At 55.3% G+C, this 23069-nt stretch overlaps 1 protein-coding gene across 4 annotated transcripts in view; it reads right to left on the minus strand.

Moving 5' to 3' along the window:
- Positions 1–1134: 1134 nt before the first annotated feature.
- Positions 1135–23069, minus strand: part of PGAP2 (post-GPI attachment to proteins 2) — a 34286-nt gene continuing 12351 nt past the window's right edge. For 2 of the 4 annotated variants that reach the window (XM_038387802.2, XM_038387801.2), the window contains exons 4-6: positions 21594–21700; positions 3046–3154; positions 1135–2542 (exon numbers count right to left, since the gene is read on the minus strand). In XM_038387802.2, the coding sequence (XP_038243730.1) occupies positions 2412–2542; positions 3046–3154; positions 21594–21700 (347 nt within the window). In that variant the 3' untranslated portion in view covers positions 1135–2411. Of the gene's footprint in view, positions 2543–3045; positions 3155–11722; positions 11857–21593; positions 21701–23069 lie in introns of those variants that run through there. The other 2 variants (XM_038387804.2, XM_043503980.1) reach the window with 2 other exon arrangements.

Genomic DNA, 23069 nt, shown 5'->3' on the forward strand with positions numbered 1-23069 from the left:
GCAGGCCCTGGCACTGCTTGGCTGGGACCTTGGCTCCGGCGAGCAGAAGCGTCTGGTCTCTGGGGCTCTCACTCCAGCGGCACTAAATTCACACACGCCAGAGGAGACGCTACCCACAGCCTTTGCTGCCGGCACTGAGCCTGGGTCCGATGCAGCTGGGGAGATGGAACCACCAGAATCTCCCAGCTGGAGCTTGCCTGGACGTGAGGCAGCCTGGTAGCTGCACTGAAATGGACACAACAAGGGATCTGGGACTGGCCCCTCTCCCCAAACCACGTGGAAACCTGCCTGGTAGCATCACTCACTCAACAACCCCACGAAAAGCCACCGCTGCCTGGAGGCGGGCGCGCCAATGGAGGTGCTGCACAGCTCTGCTCAACCCACCTGGAGAGACTTTGGGGCAGTCTCATAAGACAGGGGCTTGCCCATGGAGGGTGGTCTCTCATAGTTGCCGCAGGGGTGATGCGCTGTGCTTCCAACCCTCCAAAATAAGACCTTGTTCTCCTCGAAATCCAGGAAGCTACCGCAGTGCCCTTCCAGCTCCCTCTCGCTGGCCTGATACTGAGTAAATCAGGAGCCACTCCACCAAAGCCAGTGCAGCTACCCCAGTGTAGCAGGGAGACTACAGCCCTGTATATCCTGGGATTACAACTCCTCTTCCAAGCAGCCGGCCGAGCTGCAGTGACCCAGGTGAGGATGGGACACAGCTGTTCACAAGGAGACCAGCGACGGCCCTGGGAGAGTGGTCGAGGAGGCAGGAAGGCATGGCCCAAGAGATGCCCGTCTGGCCAGGCTGGGCTTCGCTCCCTACCTCCTGGCTTCACCCTCTGCGGTCATACCTGGTCAGCTGGAGGCACCACATCCCCGAGAGAGGGGCCCGACCTGGAGCCCCACATCCCAAAAGCACAAGCTGTGGTGGAGTTTGGATACAGACCCAATCTCTGCAGCTCAGACCTGCCTCAAGCACGGGCTCACTCTGACCGTTCCTAGGAGTCAAGGGTCAAGATTTCTAAGAGGAACTAGTGATTGGGGGAGGACACCTTAATTTGAGCCCCCCCCCGCCAATCACTAGTCACTTGTGATGGGGGCGTATCCCCCCCATCCTGGGCTGCCCCAGGAACTCCTCAGACTCTCTTAGTGTCCACTCTGTATAATTTATTCAAGTCCCCTCCACCAACACCTGGACAATGCCACAAGCCCCCGCCTACGCTCTACGACTCTTGACTTCAGCCCCTGGTCAGCAGGGCCCCAGGAGGAAACCAGATCTCTCTTCCTTGGGATCTCCTTCAATCTAGGCATAGTTAGCCCCATCTCCTGCCACCCCAACACGGCCTCCCTGCCTTTCATCCAAGTAATTCCCTAACTCACCCCGCCTCCATACCAGATTAGCTAATTCCTCCCTACCTCCCCAATCAGCCGTCACATGGGAAACGATCAGAGTGCGGACCGGTCTGTTGGGCCACAGCACCCTGTCACAGCACCTAGGGAGGCGTTGGCCAAGGATTCTGCAGGGGGAACAAAGCCGACCTGCTGGACTGGAGGGGGGAGAAAACACACGGAGGAATAGCCAGGTCAAAACAGCGCAGAAAAAGGGGCCAGGTCATGGTTCAGAGACCCCTCAAGGAGATGTCTGAGTGAAGGGGAACTGGAAGTTATGCCCTTGCCTCTGCTGTCAAGGTGCTGAGAATGAGCGACACTGAATGCCTTGCGAGGGGTTTTCCTCCAGTATTCTCACCCTTTCCTTCCATCTCGTTCCCTTGAAAGGGAATATTGGGAAGCGGAAGTGGGGGTCAGGAGCTCACCGGAGACCCTCTCTCTGGAGAACTCCTGTTCCAATCCCAGGGCCACAGCAAGGAATCTCCACTGTCAATCAGCACACGACTGTTACCTGTGGTGGTTCCTGCCGAGAGTCCGGGACGGCAGCCAGAGCCCTGGTGAGGCAGCAGGTGCAGGAAAGGAGCTGTGCTGAGCTGGGCGGGGCGGGAAAGAAGATCCCATCGCTGCATCAGTCGGCCTTGCAGAACAAGGATTCCTAGCCACATGGACCAACATCTTACCCCGTCGACTCCCCTGGGTCCTGCCCCCTCAGCTCCCACTACCTGCTCCTGTCCTGGCACTTGATAGGAATGACAGATCCATGGCGAGGCTGCGGTGTGATTTGTGCGTAACCATCCCACTCCCCTACAATCCCCACCCTCCTGTATTTTTGGAGGCCCAGGGTCCTGGCCGCAGCAGTACAAGCACAGGGAGGTGGACGCTGTTGGTTTCCTCTCGAGGCACATCACAGCCCACCCTGCCCAACGTCGCTCCCAGGAGCCGGTAGCTCATCTGGCCCCAACACTCGCACCAACGGCAGGACTCCAGAGGCCGTCGGCAGCACAGACAACACGCTTGTCTGGCACGAGGCTGCCTTAGAAACGTTTGTCTTCTGGCTGGGAGCTCACCACCAGCTCTTTGTTGCCGAAGTCCCACCAGGCGGTCATGTGGAAAGCCATGTTGGAAAGGACGACGAGGTACTCCAGGAAAGCAAAGATGGTATAGGCTAGGAGAGGAAGGGAGGGAACCCATCAGGTTAATGGAGGAAATGGGGCAGAGGAAAGGGAGGAACTGTGAATGCGAGCGAGACCACGTCTCTCTCAACGTGTTAACTGAGCCTATAGCACTACGGGGACTGATGCTTGGTAGCAAAATGCTCTCATTTCTCGAGAAGCCCATTCCAGCCCAGCCCAGCGGGGTGGGACAGGAAGCCGTTACTTTCTGATGGCCATTCGGGGAATGGAGGATCTCTGTCCATAATCTAGCAGGCATGTGTCTCCAGCACCACACCCACTGCAAAACCCAGCAATGCTGGCAGCCTTCCCGGAAAGCCAAGGCCTGAGTGGGAGCTGGAGGAGACTGATGGTATCCAGAAGGGGTCAGCAGGTGGAGGCAGACGCACACTAGCAGGGAAGCAAAGGGAAACCAGCCCCTGCCGCGTCTGCTCTTTGACTGATTCAGGAGAAGGTTGTGATATGGGCCCAGCGGTTGGGTCCTCAGGGACCTTACCTCCAGCCTCGCAGTACCAATTGTGGTGGAAGTAGACGCACACGGCCAAGGAGAATGTGACGAGGTTAAAGAGGAAGAGCAGCAGCTTCCACTTGTAGGACTTGCGCTCCTGAAAGAGACAGACAGGACTAGGTCTGACCCCCAGAAGCTGGGTTAGAGGAGTAGCCCCCTCCCCTTCCCGTGCCCTTCCAAGAGGCCACGGCCTGGACCTCCCAGCCCGAGCCTGCAGAGGCGAGGTCCTTAGCCCCTGGAAATGGTCCGCGCTGCACGGTTCACACGGCAAACCCCCCATCACCTCTCGGCAGAGCTCAGGCATGACCGCGCAGCTGGCACCCATTAGAATAGTGCCCCCCAAGTGGTGGCAACTAAGCTCCCATAAATGGCACAGAAAGCTACCCACACAAACAAGAAGAGCCATCTCCCTCGGCGCTGTGTCCCTGCTAATTCTCTGCCATCTTCTCCAGCTGTGCACCCCTAGACTCTGATAACAGTCACCATCCTTCTGGGCAAGGATGAATCCAACGCCACCGACCAATTATCCTGCTGCCTTACAATGTACAATAAATACAATTTTCAAATAGGTGAAGAACAATTTTTCCTTTGGTGCTCTGCCGGGAGCTGGAGCTCGGGACTCTGTTTCACCTGCCGTTGCTGATCCGGAAAGAGAGGTGCTCTCGCAGCGAGCTAGGCATTCCTAAAGTTAACCCCAGCTCTGACACTGACACATCGTGTAGCCTCGGGGAAGTCATTTAACCTCCCTGTGAAGTGGATATAATACTAATTTAATCAATGGGCAGGTGCATGTCTATGTGCAGGTTATTGGCCTCTGCAGGAAGGAATCAGGCTGCTCGACCATGTGTCATAGGCCCTGTACTACCAACAGGTATAACAGATTCTCCATTAGCTCCAGGGGTTGGTGCCTGCGCTTTTGGAGTGAGAGTTCGCGTGCCCCCGCGAAGTTGCGTGACCACAGCACGCCTTGCAGTGAGGAGTGGAAATCCTGCTGGACGTGCCCATGGATGTTACAATGCTCATCCCCTGCTCCCACTTTGGCTACCGGCGCCCCCGCTGCCGGATCCTACCCCGCCCGGCCTGGCTCCCTCTGCGTTGAGCACCAGCCAAGGTGCAGTGGGTTCACCAGAACAAAGCAGGCAGCTGCTGCTGTGCCTGCCCCGGAGCTGTGCCCCGCTCGCTCGCCGCTGGGGCGGGGGAGGAAACCACACCAAGGAGCAGCGCTGGGGCGGGTGCAGAACCGAAGGCATTTCACAAGCAGCACAAAGTGCTGGGGCGGGCTCCTCCTTCACCCCGGAGCATGGCCCAACCGAGCCAGCCTGGCTGAGCTACTGGCCAAACGGGGGAGAGCCCTTGAGGAAGGGCTGACCCACACATGCAGAATCTCCGGGGGGGTCGCAGCCTGACTGCTCCGGGACCCTCTAGCTCCACTGGTAGCCTGCAGACCCAAGTAACTGGCCACGTTCCCCAGAACACAGGGGTCCAGCCTGCCAGGCTCTGAAAGGCGCAGCCACGGGAAACGTGGGCAAGCTGGAGCAGCCTCAAGGTCAATCCCGGCCTCCTGGCTCCCTCGATGGCAGCTCCAGACACATCAGAGAGCCATGGACCCACCTGTCTGCAGGGCATCTCCCAACCCCCAAGAGGTGAGGTGGAGGTGAGCTTATGCCTGAAGCAGCCAGGTCAGGCAGGTGGGGGGATGCTGCCTCTCCTTGGGCAGTGAGAACTCGCGCCCCCCCCACATTTCCCATCGTCCTCCCCACACCGCTCCCCGCCCCCTGAGATCCAGCAGCAGCTCTCTCAAACTCTCACACTGCCAGACCCAGACCCAAGACACTAGACAAAGGAAACAGGAGTCATCACTTCAGCCTGCCTGCCCCCCCGGCGCAGCTTTCCTGGCTCAGCCTTGTTGATGGATGAAGGCACGAGGCGGGGCAGGGGATGGAGTCAGACGGGGTGCTGAGGAGGGGGCTGCTTGCACCTTTCAGAACCTGCTTCTGGACAGCCGTCACCATGGGGCCGGGGGAGCTGGCCAGCGAGAGAGAGCCGTAGGGACACTGGCCGGCCAGGAGGCCTGTGTCAGGGCAGACAGAAGGGGGACACACACCGGAGCCACAGATGTGTTTTATTCCTGCTTCTCAGCAGTGGGAGGGAATTTTCCTCCTTTCTGAGGTTTCCAGTGGGGCAGAAACTCCAAGTCATGGGGCCTGCTGAGAAGTAGGAACATTCAAATCACAGCATCAGAGTTTCCATGACCCCACCGAAAGCGCGGTAGGTGCTGCCAGCCGCTCTCAACACACAAACAGGTGACGCTGGGGAGGAAAACCCCCGGAGGAAGGATGGGCTTGTGGTTAATGCACTGGCTGGGGACTCCAGGGACCTGGGTTCAACACCCTGGTCTGGCACAGACTTCCTGTGTGACCTTTGGCCTGTCATATTCTCTCTCAGTGACCCAGCTCCTTAATGATCTTTCCTGGCCTTGATTCAGACTTCTGGGGCTGTCTCTGACTAATTGTCCATACAGCACCCAGGGCAACAGGTTCCCCATAGCTCCAGAGGAGGCTAAGATGTCACTAATTCCTGCATCACCTCCGCAATGCACTGTGCTGGTTTTGCTAGACAAAAGAATCACGGGAAAGATACTGGGCCAAATATAAGTGCTGCTAGAACCGGGCTCACTACTTCTTTGGCCCTCCTGTGAGTCCTTCCAAGAAAAGAAGGAAATAGGGGAGAAGTTTCGTAGCTTACCTAAGGTGCAAGGCAGAAATCCAGGTTGCCCCACTCTGGCTGGTGCCCAGCCCTAACCTGTAGGCCGCACTACTTCCCACCCCCACACTCACATCTGCTAGGTTCCCCCCCCACCACCCACACCCGAGCCTGCTACTCGGGGGGTGGAAGATGCTCTGAAATTGGACTCAGGCTGCTCCCCATCACTGGGAACGAGAGCACTTTCCGCCTCTCCCCCTCGAGGAATTACAAAGATCCCCCAAATCCGGGCCTACTGCACGAGGACACATTCCCCTAGCAGCAGGGCTGGGGAGGAGGATGGACTATTTCATTTGAAATGAACTGTCGCAGAACAGTGGGGTGGGGCCAGATCGTCTGAGTGCCAGGGCCACATGTGAATGAACAGTAAGCAATCCAAGCAGCAATCTATTATGTAAAACTTCACACAGGAAAAAGCAGGTCACAAACGACCTTGTTTTCATACAGGCCTCTCTGGCAGCGGAAAAACGTGACTTTTCTGCAGGCTAGCAGCAAGAACAAACACTGATGGCTCATTGGTGCGCTCATTAACTCAGCAGCGGCTCTTAGCTCTTTGATCCCAAGCCTGGCAGCCTCTGCACTGCACAGGGACTATGGCTTCACCCTTCCGTCCAGCAGAACCCAAAGCTTTCCAAAGGCATGCACTGCTTTTTAAAAGATTTCAGGTGCTTTATTCTCCTCCTTGGGGACTCCTGCTTCTCAAGGCATGACATGGCTTCGATCTAAAAGGCCACTCGGTCTGTACCAAGCATCAGGGATGCTTTAACTCTTGATCTCACAATAGCCAGGGAAAGAAGCACCAGCTGGGAAGTTTCTCTAGCCAGCAGACGTTTCATTCACTGGGGCGTTAGCCAGGTGACTTCGCTAGCTCTGCAGCTAGTCAGATCCAGTCTGGTCAGTACTTGGACGAGGGGCCCCCAAGAAATGCCCAGGTGCAGCAGGAAATGGGGATTATGAGTCAAGGGGTCTCCAAGTAACAAACCAGCCCCCAGCAGAGCGGAGGAAAGACCCATACTGGCTGGAGATGCCATTTTCCCAGAGGAGATATGCAACCAGAATCCTGAAAACCCTGCAGCCATTCAAGTTCCCAGCGCATTTCCCCTAAGAGTTGGCAACTTAGCTCCAATGTCCTGGTCAAATGGCAGCTCAGGAGATTCCATTCTGCCTCCCTACATTTCCTCTGTCGTTTCAATTAGACAAGTTAGCCTGCAGTTCCCATCCTATAACCTGCCGTGTAGCATTGCCACGTCCCCCCCAAGAAGCCGCTACATCCTAGTGTGTGTGTGTGGGTGGGTGGGTGTGTGGGAGGGGGGCAATGCCTGCCTACACAGTCTGGGAAGCATTTAAGGATCTTTCTGGACAACAGATGCATTTACTCCGACAGGAGGTACAAGCTTCTTCCTCAGCGGCCCAGACCTTGTAGACATCTCACAGCATTCAGCCATTTTAATACTCTCAGGAGCGCCTCTATGGACTGTAACAACATCACACATGGGCTCCTGAACCCCAGTGCTGGGGAGCTCAGGCAGCTGACACTCTTGAGGGCTGCCCGTCCCTGACAGCCCGTGTGGGGCACCGTGCTCCCGGACGCCTTTGGGCTGGTCCGCACTGACTGCGGCGTTACCAAATAATTCTGCCTCGGGCACAGCCTTTGTAATTATCTGCTCACCTCTGGGACCCTGGGTCGGGCTGGGCCCAGCTCCGAGACTCACGTTTCCGGAGGGGCGAGCGTGGAATCTGACTCAGATCTCTGGGATAGGGCCATTGTAGTGCAGCTGGGTGGTGCGAGATGCATAGGAACAATTTGGGAAGGATCGACGGCCTTTTGGTTATCATGAGATCTAGATTCAAGCCCTGGCTCTGCTTCAGTCTCCCTGGGAGACTCTGGACAAGTCCCTAAGGGTCTGTCTACACTGCATTGTACACCCAGGTCTGTGGGACATGGTCTTGTGGACTAGGTGTGTCCAAGCCTGTGCTTGAGCGTCCACACTGCACTGTAAACCCAGGTCTCACAGTCGTGCTAATGTCCACACTGCACTACATAGACCCTCGGAGTCGGGTCTGCAGCTCAGGCTGTGTCCACACTGCAAAGTGCCAGGGCTTGCACCCGAGTCAGAGCAGGACTCAGGCTTTGATCCACCCACGAGTAGGGTCCTAGGACTCGTTACTCATGGGGGAATTATGCGCTACTGCACATGTGCAGAATTTATTTCCCCTGCAGATTTCTTTGCTTCCCCGCAGAAAAATGACTTTCTGATAGGGAAGCAAAGGGAAGCCACAAGAGCAGTCATACGATCATCCCCAGCAATATGTCTTGGGTGCTCAGAGCAGCTGGTAGAGAGGTAAATCACTGTGGTATACGGGGTGGGACTGGAGAAGACCCGGCTGGTGGCTCTCACCCTGCGCCAGGCTCAGCAGCTAGTCCCGGCTGGACTGGAGAGGACGGGACTTCCTCTTCCCCTGCACGGCATCTGGGGCCATGTCAGACCCACCCTGATTTCTCCCCTGGCTCTAGGAAGCTCTGCAAACTCACATCCCCACCCCTTGTGCTTCCTGCACCTGTCGCTCCTCAGTTGTAGGGGGAGGGGTCCCTGTACAGGGAGCTGCTGCCCCATCCACCCAACCCCTGTGCATCCAGACCACCTCATACCCAGATCCTCCCGTCAAGCTTCGCCCTTCCACACCCAGAACCCCCCCGACGAGCCCCACTCCCCCTGCACCTGGACCACCCCAAGCCACACACATCCGGATCCCCACCCTACTGAGCCCCTCTCCCCCAGCATCTGGAACCTCCCATAGAGTCCCCTACACCCAGACTCCCCCGCCCCCAGCTGAACCCCAACCACCTTCATCTGGACTCCCCTGCAGAGTCCCATAATTTTTGCACCCAGAACTCCCCAACAAGCCCCTGTGCATCCAGATCCCCCTCCCCCGCACCTCGATCCCCCACTGAGCTGCCTGCACCCAGACTGCCCCACACAGAACCCTTTCAACCATCACCTGGATCCCCCCCACACTAAGCCCCTTCACACTTGGATCCTGCCTTGCTAAGCCTGCCTGCCCGCACCTGGCAAGCAGGGGCAGGGCTCTGGGGTGTTTCTGGGGCAGACCTGGTCCTTGCGCTGTGTCAGGGTTGGTGCAGCCTCACTACTGCGTCTGTGTCCCGGGTGGGGGAGCTGCAGTGTGATCTCCCACCTCCGTGCAGCCGGTGGCCTGTGCTCCCCAATGGCATGGTGGAGCCTCCACATTTATTTGCATTTATTTATGTGCGCAGAATTTTTAATGTTTTGGTGCAGAACGCCCTCAGAAGTAACTCATGTCCCAAGTGCTTGCTGACCTGAGTCAGACTGAAGTATGTGTGGACGGAAGTGGGGCTTGGGCTCAAACCTGAGTCAGAGCCAGGCTTAGCGTGGCATGCAGGCATGCTCAATCTAATTTGGCCTCCCGTCCCCATCGCTACACTGGAAATCATGAAGATAGCGCCAGCATCCCAGGTGTTGGGAGGACACATTTGTTAACAAAAAGAAAAGGAGTACTTGTGGCAAGTACATTAGATGCATCCGATGAAGTGAGCTGTAGCTCACGAAAGCTTATGCTCAAATAAATTTGTTAGTCTCTAAGGTGCCACAAGTCCTCCTTTTCTTTTTGTGACTACAGACTAACACGGCTGCTACTCTGAAACCTGACATTTGTTAACACCAGTGAGGGGTGCAGACAACACAGGGACGGTGCGATACAGCCCTGGAGGAGTCTGGGTCTTTGGATCCTGTTTGCCTGACCTCCTGTACCCACGTTCACTGCAGAAGGCCAAAGCGTTTGCTGACGAGCAGTGTAAGATCCTGCCCCGGCCGTGCTTTGTAAAATAACCACCCGGCACGAGGCGCTCAGCCCCCTGGGGGCTGGTTTGTTATTGTCTGAGATGACAGCTTGGATCACCGATCACACTCTCCCTGCTCCACGGAGACCGGGCCAAGGGGACAGCTCTGATCCCGTCGCCTTGGGGGAACTGCTCCCCCAGGGACTTCACTTGGGGAGCTGCCTGGCAGAGAGGCCCTGTTTGAGAGCACGGTCTGGAAGAGTGAGGGCCAGAGTGCGGACAGTGGCGGGGTCAGGGCTGCTGGGTGGATCAGCAGCCACTTCCAGGGAGGCGCACAGAGGCTGAACCCTCCACTGGCATGGGTGGCATCAGAGCACGCTCCCCTCGCTTCCCGGAGGACTCCGATGCTACTGGTGATCACGGAGCCCGGAGCCCAGCTGGCTTCAGCCTCTGCTGAAGGCTCGGCCCACAGTGCTGGCTGCTCCAGACGCTGCAGCTGGAAACTGCAGGAAGTCGAACTCGCTCAGTCAGTCATTTCAGCTTCCCACTTTCCCCTTGGCCAGACGGCAGGGAGCGGCGTCGGGCACTGGCCCCCACCGTGCCAGCTCACTGTCCCGAGCAGATGCGTTGGTGCAGCGGCAGTAGGTACCAAACGCGTCTCTGGCCCAGGAAACCACAGCCAAGTATATTTAGTCCAGCTGTTTGCACACCTCGAGCTGTGGCGTGTTTCCCATGCACTCAGGAGTTAGTCAGCAGCAAGAGAGCAGACAGCTTCCTCCCCCGGCCCAGAAAACCACAGCCCCTCAGCCACGTGGCTCCCTTCCAGCGAGCACGAAGCCCCCAGGAAACCTGCCCCTCTGCACCAGGCTGGCCAGGACAACAGGAAGCTCAGTGGTGGCCCCAGTGTCATCTCAATCCCCATCACACAGCTGCTCTTGCTGCAGCAAACCCTTGGGCCTTTAAACCTGCAGAGACAGTGCACCCCAGTGTGGACTGCTCCCGTTTCACCTCTGAGCCATCCCAGAGCTCCTCAGCTCTTTCCCTCCAGCCAAACTCTTCAAGGGACCTTCTTGGAGTTCCTACCCCTAGATCTCCACCTGGAAACATTCCTCTGGCGGGAACTTCAGGATCCTAGAGGCATCTGGCTGAGCGCTACATGCTTCAGCTCTGTCTCCAGCTCGGTTTGTGTCTGCACTGGTTCCCATGTGGTGAACGTGAGGACAAATACAGCTCCTGTGCTGAGAATTTCTGGGGGGATATTTATAGCTGGCTCATCTCAGTGACCAGCAGCAACGCTGCAGGCTGCACTTGCTGTGTGCTGGCTGAAGTGTTAGCACACCCCCGAGTTTGGGTGACCTCATCCATGGTTCTGATACAGATTCACAGCTCCCATAGGCCATACGGGTGTGAACAGAGCGACCCTCTGTTTGCTCACTCTTATGTGACAAGTACTATAAAAATGCCCATGGAAGATTGATCCTGTGTATCATTCCCCTTTCTGCTGAGCTCAGGGTCCCCCAGAAATGCATTTTAAAGACTATAACTAATTCATCTCACACACATTTCTCTACCTATAGATCTGGACGTACAGAGCAGCTTTCATCAAAGCCCTTTGCAAACTCAACCAGAGCGTTTAGGAACTGCTTCACCCACCACTGAAATGCAGCCACCTCTGGGGCTGAGCTTGGTCGCTGTTGAAGAGCTCCACAGCCACATCGCAGAACCGTAAGGGAATAAGACGACGAACGGGGAAAGCAGGAGTCAGTTTAGCTAGCCGGATGGCACTGCAGTTTGGCCAGGACACCAGGGTTAACACACAGCTCCTCTCATGTTTTGGTTTGGTGTCTCTCTGACACAAGGCACCACCCCCATCACACTGATGCGCTAGATACAATTTGGGGGGCTCCCGGTCAGGGGGATCAGCTGGAATCAGCACCCAGAGGGCGTGGCTGCAGCCTGGGGAATGCCGAATAGCAGAGTGGTCTTCCAGCTCCCCTTGACACTGCCATAGGCCTTGGCACAGAGTCCTGCTAACGGAGCTGGAATCAGAGGCTCATTAGCCAGAAGCCGGTGGGAGGTTTTGCGGCAGGAAGTGCAGAGCGCGGAGAGGCCAGCTACTTGGGAAGAGGGGAAATGTGTCTCCATGCGCAGCGCCACACGCAAAATGGAATGAGCATGTCTGACTGTACTGCCAGTTCATGGCGTAGGGGAAAGCCAGGCTCAGCGGGGGGGTGGGTGCTGCAGAAGACACACGCTGTGAAACTCGGGAAAGACTTGGGAAAATGCAGATACTGGCCCAGAACCCCGGGCAGGGGACAGAGGGGGATGAATGGCTCCAAACCAGTCTGCTCCCTGCCCTGGTCTCTCCTTTATTCAGCCCGTTCTCTGCCTCCCTTGTTCTCTCTGCACCACCCCACACCTGGCCTGCTCTCTCTTTTCCTCCCCACAGTGGAGCTCTCCTTGCTAGTTTTCTCATTACTGGTGGCCTCATAACTGGAAACTGAACTCTGGCGGTTGGAGTTTCTACTTCCCCATTACAAAGTCACTCCCCAGCGCCTTCCTGCCCTTGCTCAAAGACGGTTGCAACACGAGCTGTGATCAGTGCAATGTTTTTGCAAGACTTCAGATTCCTGTCGGGGCCACACACGCATACACACAAGCACCCACACACAGTGCAAACCCCTGCAGAACCAGGGGCATTGTACCCCCCAAGTGCAAATCCCTGCATAAGCAGGGGTGTTGTACTTTGCCCCCCCCACATACAAACGGTGCAAACCCTGCATCACCAGTGTTGTACCCCCCAGAGTGCAAACCCCAGCATAACCAGGAATGTTATACCTTGCCCCCCCACATACACAGTGCAAACCCCTGCATAATCAGTGGTGTTGTACCACCCCCCGCCCCCAGTGCAAAGCCCTGCATCACCAGTGGTCTTGTACCCCGGGTGCAAACCTCTGCATAACTAGTGGTATTGTGTCCCTCCCCCTCACCTCCCGAGAGCAAACCCCTACATAAACAGTGGTGTTGTACCTCGACCCCCCCCCGTACAAATTCCTGCATCACCAGTGGTGTTGTACCCTCTTACAGCAGCACTGAATTTAGCCCCCAGTACATGGGATATGAGACCTGGAGGAGACACTAATGGCCATTCCTAATCCTGCTCCGCCCTTCCAGGTCTCGCGTACCTGTCCCCCACCCCAAGCGTCCACGCACACCACCAAGGAAATGCCTTTATTCAGTGCCAAGTCTCTCTCTTGTGCCTTCCAGCTGCATGGAGGAGAATCGCCGCTGGTCTGCCAGCCCTGGGCAGCACGGTGCCCACTGCGTGATGCTTGGCAAAGGGGGCAGGTTCCAGGCGCTGCCCTGGGAATCTGACCCCAGAACCTCAGTGTTTTCTGGGACCTTCGCTGCCATTCTGTAGGTCCCTGCTCTCTTGAAGGAGAAGCGGCGCAAAAAGCCTTTGCCCTGACCAGTCACGGTCTCCCCTGCGCCGGGAGGTGGTTTATGTTAAAATCCCAGTCGGGGCTCCCGAAGGCAGTGGAGAGAAGTGCCCCAAGAACCAACGGCTGGATGTTAATGTCAGGCAACGTCAAGCGAGAAATAAGGCCCCGACTTTCCATAGTCAGGGCAATTCACCCTGGGAACAAAGTCGCCCGGGAAGGGGCCAAGTCTCCATCTCACACCTGTCTCTGGAAGATACATGAGCCACACCCGAGCCCCTGGGCACAAGGCCGGGGTAACTGGCTGAGATTCGATGGCCAACAGGGGGGTCAGACGGTGGCCCAGAGGATTCCCAAGCAAATGATGCCTAGGAACTGGCTCATAACTGGAGTGGTCTGGGGCCACTGGGCCCAGGAGGAGTGTTTCTAAGTGCGAGGGGGTGGGGCTGGCTTCGAATACTTCCTTGGAGTCCCAAATGGGCTTGCTGTGGGCACATCCAGCCCTTCCCTCCTGCAGGGAGCTCAGCACCTCCCCCCTTCAACTGTTGCTACTAGCTGGTTCTGCCCCCCTGCATCCCCCGGAGCTCTGTCCCCACCCCCAGCAGGCCCTCCTGACGCCCAGCCTGCTGCTCCTGCCCAGATCGCTGGTGGAGGCCAGAAGCCAGGGCAGAAACCCGCCTCTGCAGCCCCTTGGGGTGGGGGAAGAGAAGAAGAGAGCCCGATGGTGGCCCCGAGTTTGCAGCCAGGAAGGCAGCACTGCCGTCAGGACGTGGGGCCGCTTTCCTGGCACAAGGAAACCGTCTGGGTTTTTCCCCCAGAATCTCCCTCGGTCAGAATTTCCTACCAGGTCAGCAGCTGCCACCCCAACTTCTCTCTAATCAGTGCTGAGACTGGCAGTTCCAGCCACGGAGCGAACGGCACAGCCGGGAAGGGAGGAGGATGTGGCAACACTACTGATGGGCTCTCCAGCCAAGCCGAGCCCTCCCGCCCCCTGCAAAATATCCTGCATGTCACAAGAGCCGGGCCCAAGCCCCAGATTCCAAGCCTTTGGCTGGCGCTGGCTCGGAGAGGCCAGCCCAGATTGGCAGAAAGATTCCAGCGTGCCCCCCCCCACCCTCCCAGGCATGGCAGTGCCAGTCGCAGCTCAGTCTAGGCTGTGTGCTGAACTGAACGCCCTGCTCCTGGGAGCCAGCCAAAGGAAGTGCCCGATGGCCTCTCATTCCAGCATGGCCCACGGGACAGACCCCTGCCCCAGGACATCAGGCAGCGCCCCTGCCCCCGCAGGCCCTGCCTGCAGGTGCCCAAGGATAAGATGCCACCTGCTGACAAACTCGTAGTACATGTAAGAGCATGAGTTTGATCCAGTTCTGGCTGGGGAGATCTGTAGGTCTGGGAGGTTTTCTGGGATCCTGTTAGCTAAACCTGCAGGCTGCCGGGGGGTGGGGGGAGGAGGAGGAGGTTCCTCCCATCAAAATCAAGGTCATCCCAGGAAAATACACCAAGCATTAGGACAGAAACCCCAAGAGATTCGCATTGCTCAGGCCAGACAGGGCCTGTGAGACTGTGGATGGGCTTTCCAGTGTTGCAACGCCCCCTGCTGGTCTCGGGTGGTTCTGCGGTGCCTGTCCTCAGTTTCCCTCCTCCCACAAGCTCCTCAATACACAAGGAAGGCCTGTCACCGGGATTGCATTGTTACCATCCTGCAACGGAAAAACAGGCTCTCTGCCCAGCCCCTCGCTGGGGGCACAGCTTCTCCTTCAGGAGGTCCCCAGCTCAACACAGCCTCTAGGCTGTCCCCCGGCTCTCTCCCCTTTAGAACTGGAGGTTACCCAGCCCCGCTCCACCCCCTCTCAACTTCCAGGCTGCTCCTTGAAGGCTTACCAGACTCCTCCTCTCGGAGCCCAGCCAGCTAGCCCAGGCTCCTGGCCCTCACTGCCCTGCTGAGTTCTCAGCTCTGTTTCCTAACCTCCCCCTCTCCCCCCCCAAGCTGGGGTCAGCGATCATCATTAAAGCTGCCCGACCCTTTCAGCCCTAGGTCGGCGGCCACAGGCAGGGCTGAGCCCCACTCTCCTCCAAGGGCCGGCCAGCCTGTGACCAAGACCGTCTCCCAGCCAGGGCTCTCTGCTGCACAAACAGATCAGTGTAGTGACGATGACGCTCAGTACGGGAAGGTCCTGCACAGGCTCCAGCAGTTCCCACCGCTACGCGCTCCAGTGCGAACGAAAACCCTGACCCATTTATTTCAGATGCATTTCATCTGAGACATGTGACTGGCCAGCTGCCCCTCGCCCGTTGTCACAGCACCACTTCCTGGCGCCCAGCATTAATGGCAGCCAGCTAGCCCCGGGCGAGCATCGCTGGAAGAGGGCGTGGCAGAGAAGCAAGCACGTGTCCGGGGGCTACCGCGGGAGACCTGCGGTCTGGAGATCTGGATTCAGACTCTGGCCCTAGGGGACCAAGATGCTTAACCTCCCTGAGCCGCAGCATCCCTATCTGCTGAGCAGGGATAACGAGGCTGTTCTACCTCGGAAGGAAGCTGCAAGGCTGAAGCATCAGCATCTGCAAAATGCCTTGAGATGCTCAGGTGAGAGGGGGGGCAGAGAAGGGCAGGAGAGACCTTAAAGCCAACTGAGCAGCTGCCCCCCATGCATCCTATCTGGCCCCGAGGTGCGACTCCAGCTTCCCTCCCCCCCGTCTGCAGAACTGCTTCCCGGAAAGGGAGAGGAAGTGGCGCTGGTGAGAGCGAGGTCCCTGCTGGCAGCACGCTCAGCTGTGGCGCCCACAGGGAACACATTCCACAGCCAGCCCAGAGGACAATGCCTCTTGGTGTTGAGCCCGGAGTAACGCACACCCCTGGGTCTGATTGAGCTCCCACCAGAGCTCGGAGCACCCTGCCAGCAGGGCTGGAGTCCTACAGACCTTAGGAGCAGATCTCTAGACCTCTCTAACTGGAGGAACTGAAGCCAAAGGCCTTAGGTCTTTGTGGTAGGCCTCAAGCGCACCCTTCAGAGGCTGCTGCTAGATACTACAGTGATGGGTATGACAGGACAAAGATGGTCATGGACCATGAGCACAGCCGGGGCCCAAATGCAGGCCAAAAGCATTTCTTTGTAAGGTTATGTTTGTGGAAAGATCTGTGCAGGCCTGGCCTTGCTGTGGCTTGGGGTGTCCCCAGAGGGTTGCACGGCACATCACACCTACACGTGCGCACAGAGAATAAGCAACCTGCTCTGCAATGAGAGGTCAGGTAGGCAGCCCTAGCGTGTCCCTGAGGGTACGGCCACTTGGGTGTTGCCAGAGGTCGTGGCAGAAGCTCTGTTTACTAGGACTGGAGATGGACAATGACAAAGACATTGCTGGGCTCTCAGGAATAAGGAGACTCGATTCTGAACTCCTTTGATCCTGAGTTCTTCCCCCTAGGAGGGAATGAGGGGTGTAAAAGAGAGGGGTAGATGAGGGGCAAGGGAGAAGGATCAGGAGTGGTGTAAGGAATGCCATCATCCCCACCTCGCACATACACGGGGAGAGCAGCATAAGCCACCTCCCACCGAGTTTCCTAATCTTCTTGGAAGGACCTAATGAAACGGCCGATCGGGTGACTTGGCAGATTCAGGTTTCACAACGCGGGCTCTGGAGGAGCAGCCCTGCCAGGCAGGCACAGCCCCCTGCAGGCAGGGGTAACACTGGGCAACACCCTGGTTAGACCAGGGTAGCACCCGGATGAGATGTTACCTGGGGACGCTGAAAACCTGGGTTGAATTCACAGACTATCGGCCAACAAAATCGATGTTCGGTGGCAGTGAAGGCTGCGGCTGGACGCCCCATGCATTCCTTTCCCCCATTATATTGCTACAAAACTGTCCATAACACACTTCAACGCTTTGTAAGACTTCGGCTGCCATCTCAAGCAGAAAAAAACCAGGATGTTCCCCAGCTTCAGCAACCATACACTCTCACGCAAACCCTGGACAGATCTGAATTCCTGGTCTCCTTCCCAGCTTAGGGAATTTCCCCCAAGGCTACAAGGATCTCTCTCTCTCTCGTTTTTTTCACCCCAGAAGCGAGAAGTGGTGTTTATGCTGGGGCTGATTTGTCATCACGTTACAATCTGATGCCTTTACCTCGATGCACATGTTTTCTGTTATGGTTAAAAGTTATAACATGCTCTATAGACCAACATTCCCAATGTTCAGGGATTCCCAACCATCAAATCAGAGAAACATAGGGCTGCCAGGACTCCAGAGGTCATCTAGTCCAGTGATTCGCTACCTTTGTGGGCTCAGAACCCATTTGTAAAATGGCCTCTCGCCACCCACTCAATAGCCACAGTGCAAAAAGTATCTGGCTTACTAAGTATTTCTTACCCACAATATAGAACGTACACATTAACGTAACACATACTAGATATATACACCGTGTGTACTGCAGCTCCTGTCCCGCGGGGCTTTGCTCCCAGCTCTGGGCGTCGTGACCTCTGGGGTTGCCGTGCCACTCAGCTTTGGCCCAGCCCCCCTGACAGTGCCACTCATTCATATTTGGCCCAGTTGGCCCTGCGCCATGATGATGGAAGGGTGGTTGGGCCAAACCTGAGTGGTGCCAGGACCCAATGCATCAGGTCGCAATGGCCAGAGCGGGGAGCTGAGTCCTGAAGGGCCAGAGCTGCAGGAGCTGCTGCTGTGGGGCAGGGGAGCTCTGCAACACCTCCAGGGCCTCCCACGTAACCCTTTGACACACCATGGTGACCCAGTTTTAAATTGCCACCCAGGGGTTGAGAAACCCTGATCTAGTCTATCCCCCCATGCCGAGGTGGGATTAAGTATACCTAGACCATCCCTGACAGATGGTGCCATCGGGCAACCTGCAGCCAACCCCAACAGACGGGAGCTTTAGTCCTCACTAGCTGGAGCTTTGTTCTTCAAGCACTCGCTTGAAATGAGTCAGCTAAAATAGTCAAGTCATTTGGAAAACCTCTGCCAATATGCAGGTGAGAGTCTGAGAGGGGTGTTGCAGGAAGAGGTGGCCCGTTCAGGGTGTTAGATTGGATTATTTCACCTGTGCGCAGCGAGCCCACCTCCCTGGTAGGGGGCTGCGAGTCCAAGATCTGCTGAAGCTGTGCCCAATGGCCTTACGGGGGCCTGCGTACCATGTGACAATGGCCACCCGAAGACCATGTGACTTGTCAACTCTCCATGGACTCAAGGCACCATTTCCCACCACAGGCAGATGCTGGTTTCTAAGGCCTGGTCTACACTTTGTGGTGAGGGTGACATAAGCTGCCTTGCATTGACCTAGCTGTGGAAGTGTCTTCACTTAAGAACAGCCACACTGGGTCAGACCAAAGGTCCATCTAGCCCAGTATCCTGTCTTCTGACAGTGGCCAATGCCAGGTGCCCCAGAGGGAATGAACAGAACAGGGAATCATCAAGTGAACCATCCCCTGTCGCCCATTCCCAGCTTCTGGCAAACAGAGACTAGAGATACCTTCCTTGCCCATTGTGGTTAATAGCCATTGATGGACCTATCCTCCATGAACTTATGTAGTTCTTTTTTGAACTCTGTTATAGTCTTGGTCTTCACAACATCCTCTGGCAAGGAGTTCCACAGGTTGACTGTGCGTTGTGTGAAGAAATACTTCCTTTTATTCGTTTTAAACCTGCTGCCGATTAATTTCATTTGGTGACCCCTAGTTCTTGTGTTATGAGAAGGAGTAAATAACCCTTCCTTCCTGATTTACTTTCTCCACACCTGTCATGATTTTATAGACCTCTATCATATCCCCCCTTAGTTGTCTCTTTTCCAAGCTGAAAAATCCCTGTCTTATTAATCTCTCCCGCTGATGCAAGTGTCTCTCTATGCCGACATAATAACACCACCTCCCCGAGCAGCACAGAGTCATGGTGGATATGTCATCGGGTCGATGCAGTGTCAGTGTAGTCGCTGCGTGGCTTACAGCGACCGTTACTGGCTTTCAGGAGCCATCCCACAATGCCTCACACTGACAGTACAACCGATACCAGCGTGACTGGTGAGGATGCGCACCGTTGACACAAGACGCCAAGCACACACACACATGTGCGATTTAGTAAGTGTGGTGGCTGTGTGCTGACGTACGGTAAGTCGACATAATTTTGTAGTGCAGACCTGGCCTAAGCCTTTGTCAATTTCACTGCTGGGTGAAAGGGGTCACACTGACAGCCCCAGAGCCCGAAGGCACCGACTTTGCAGCTGTAGTGCAAGCTTCTCCTGTGGTCAGCATGCCTCAGCCATGACCCAGAGAGAGGGGCTGAATTCCTGGGCATAGCTCCAGGTCTCCCTGCCCTGCAGCTGAGGCTGCCAATGACAGGGCAATCTGGGATTTCTAGGATGGGGTGTGAGCAGGATTTCTGGGATGGGGTGTGACGTTAAGAGTGTACTACAATCTCTCACTGAAAGGTGACACAGGGCCAGAAAGAGTTAATTAACTCACAGACTGACCTGACCCAGGGCCGAACTTTAAAGACTAGTTAGGAAGAGATGTAAATGAACAGAGCTTTGAAATGCAAGCCGGCATTGTTAGAGACAGAAGGGTAGCTGTTTGCTCAGGTCTTGTGATATAAGCAAACAAGTTTTGTCTATTACTATAGCTTTGATTCAAAGATCAAAAAAGGAATATTAACATTTATGATGACACTTGAGTGAAATAGCATTATTGTCTATATGTCGCTTTGTTGTGATAAACTGTATATGAACTGTTTAATGGATAAATTACACTACGCTAAATGCCAGGGTGTTTGGGAGACAGGCTGCTACTCTGAAACCTTTCTCAGACCAAGAGGCTGCTGGAAAATGTATAAAAACCTGGGGACACTATCCTATTTTATCTCAGATCTGCTCTGGGTTTCAAGAGGGGGAAAACTTAAGCCATAAGGATTGAGATCCCAAGTCACTGACTGGAGTCACCCTCAATATGGACATTGGACTATAACCTATGGACTATTTCTAAAAGGAATTTTGGCAACTACAAGCTCATCTCTGCTATGTATCTGAACCTCAAGAATTGAATTCAAGTCTGTATGTGTATTGATCTTTTAACCAACACACTCTCTCTTTTCTTTTTTAATAAATTTTAGCTTAGTGAATAAGAATTGGTTATAAGCGTGTATTCTGGGTAAGATCTAAGTTATAATTGGAGCTGGCTGTGTGGCTGATTCTTTGGGGCTGGAAGAACCTTTCCTTTTATAGGACGAGATAAGATTTTCAGTAATCATCATCATATCTGACATGCGAGTCTGGAGGGAGGCCTGAGGCTGGGCACTTTAAGGGAACTGCATTATTTGGACTGCTGAGTAACCAGGGAGGTGCTATAGAAGCAGTTTTGTGCTGGCTGGGTAAATCTAAGTACTGGAATATCCACCAGCGTTTGGGATTTGTCTGCCTCGTTCTGTTTGCAGCTCACCCTAATTGAGTGACCTCAGCTGGCTCCCATTGTCACATGGAGCATCTGTCCAGTGGGCACCAGAGGGAGAAGGGAAACAGGAAGATGACAGCAGGAGCTGGGGAGTTAGGGAGCACTGAGATCCAGAAAGATCTGGGAATGTGCAAAGGCTTAGCCTAAAAAATAAAGAGCCTAAAAGCTGGACCCAGAGGCTAGCGAACAAAGCTCCTCTAGTGCTCCAGAACCAGCATTTGCCCTCCCACTACTCAAACAACCCAACGCAGGTTAAACTATCAGCATGCTGGAAACCAGCAGCCCTACTCTTTCCAGAGCAGGGAGCGGAAGTAGGAGCCTGTCCAGTGCTTGGAGCAGTGGACTGAGAGTCAGGACTCCCGTGTTCGATTTCTGACGTGCTATATGACAGAGGAGTCACTTAACCCCTGTGTGCCTCAGTTTACCAGCCTAGAAAAAGGGGAATAAACCCCCTTTGCAGGGCGCCGAGAGGATTACAGAGGGACAGTAAATAGCTTGGAGATCTTGGAGGAAAGGCTGTGCGAAATACTTTAATGTAGAAAAACTAGTGTGGCTAATACCGCCCCCTGCTGGTGTGTATTAATAATGAAATGAATTCGTTTCCAGTTTGCTTGCAAGACCAGATGTCTTCGCTCTTCCACAAAACACGAGCTCCCAGCCCGCAAGGCAACCAAGCAACTAGAGTCCAGATTCCAATGCAGGCGCTCCGTCAACCAAGCGTACCGGGTCAGGGAAAGCAGTGTCACAGAAGAGGCCTTAACCAGCTACTGGTTTTGGTTCCAACTCTAACCCCGGGACACGTTTTCAGAGAAGCAAGTAGGAAATCAAAGCCTTCAGAGCTGCCCGTGTGCCGATGAACGCTCAATTCCTTTTGGTTAACTGGTCCATCACACATTTTTCAGTCATCATCTTTCCCCTCGGTCTGTTTTACCCCCTAAAGTTGCTCCTGCCCCGTCAGGGCGCTTTCATGCTCACAAGAGACAGACACAAAGCCATATGCCCCCAGCTATGCGCCCCCAGCCCACCCAAGAAAAGAGCAGTGACAGTAGAGAAGGGAAGGTTACCGTACCTCGGGACTTACTGTGTTTTTCTTAGCCATCCGCCACAGAATGCAAGTCAGGAGCATGTGGCCCAGGGCCGAGGTGATAAAGAGGATGAAGGCGTTTTCGTGGATTGCTGCATCGACAAGACAACAGGTTTCCCGTTAATGCGGAGCATGGAAATGAGCCAAAGAGAGCTGCCTGAGGAATGCAGGGGAGGCCACAGCAAGGCCACAGCAAGGAGAAGGCAGCGTGCTTTACAAGACCCCTGCTGGGAGGCTTAGAGGAGCTGGGTCAGTACTGCCTAGTAGTGACCCGGGACCCAAAGCTCTGGGGCTCTATTCATGGTGCTGCCACTAACAAGCCAGGGAATCAGGGGCCAGCCATGTGACATCACTCCATTGCCTTTTTGGGGCGTGCTCTCAGTGTGCACAGAGTAGGAAGGAGAGCACCCCGCAGGGCTTAGAACAGTGGTGGGCAAGCTACGGCCTGGGGGCCACATCCAGCCCTCCAGATGGTTTAAACTGGCCCTCAAGCTCTTGCTGGCGAGCAGCGTCTAGGGCTTGCCCTGCTCCTGCTCTCCAGCCAGGGAGCGGGGTCAAAGAGCGCTCCGGGCACGTATGCCGAGGTTCCCGGAAACAGCAGCATGTCCCCCCTCCGGCTCCTACACGTAGGGGCAGCCAGGGGGCTGCGTGTGCTGCCCCTGCCCCAAGTGCCACCCCTGCATCTCCCATTGGTCGGGAACTGCAGCTAATGGGAGCTGTAGGGGCGATGCCTGCAGACAGGGCAGGACGCAGAGCCACCTGGCCACATCTTCACATAGTCATTGTCCCCATCTATACAGCAGGGACAATGTCACTCCCCTCCTCACAGGGGGAATGGGAGGCCGTATTCTTTCACATGCATAAAGCATGTTCACAGCCTGAACAGGAAGGTGCCAGACAAGGCCAAAGGGTCATTACCAGATGACTGCCATGCACCTTTGCATTTAGCCTGACATGCTTTACATGTCAGTGTCATTATCTCCATTCTACAGAGGGGAAACTGAGGCACAGAGACGTTGGGTCACTTCCACAGTGAGTCAGAGGCAGAACTAGGAAGAGAAGCCTGGATTCCAGGCTCCCAGCCCCTTGATCTAACCACAGACAGATAATGAGCAGTTATTATTCTTGTTAATAACAGCGAGACTCTCTTTGGGTCACTGACTGTACATAGATTTTGAGTCAGGACAGAGACGTAACCTCTGACCTCTTTAGAGGAACTTGCCAATCCGGGCAGAGGAACTAAAGGTGTTCTCACCCCCATTGAGAAGCCCGTGTGATTCTGGGTGGGTCATTTTAAAATAAATGGTTCAAATTGAGAAAAAAGATCACAACCCTTTCCCACAAACTCATCCACCAAGCAGCATCCGCAGCCTTGCACTTACAAGCAACCCTACAATAACAAAAGAAGGTGGGTGTCTTATTTCAGGGTAAAAGAAGTCTGGCAGGGGGTGGTGATAAACA

This window comes from Dermochelys coriacea, chromosome 1 (assembly GCF_009764565.3).
Source record: "Dermochelys coriacea isolate rDerCor1 chromosome 1, rDerCor1.pri.v4, whole genome shotgun sequence".
Lineage (NCBI taxonomy): Eukaryota > Metazoa > Chordata > Testudines > Dermochelyidae > Dermochelys > Dermochelys coriacea.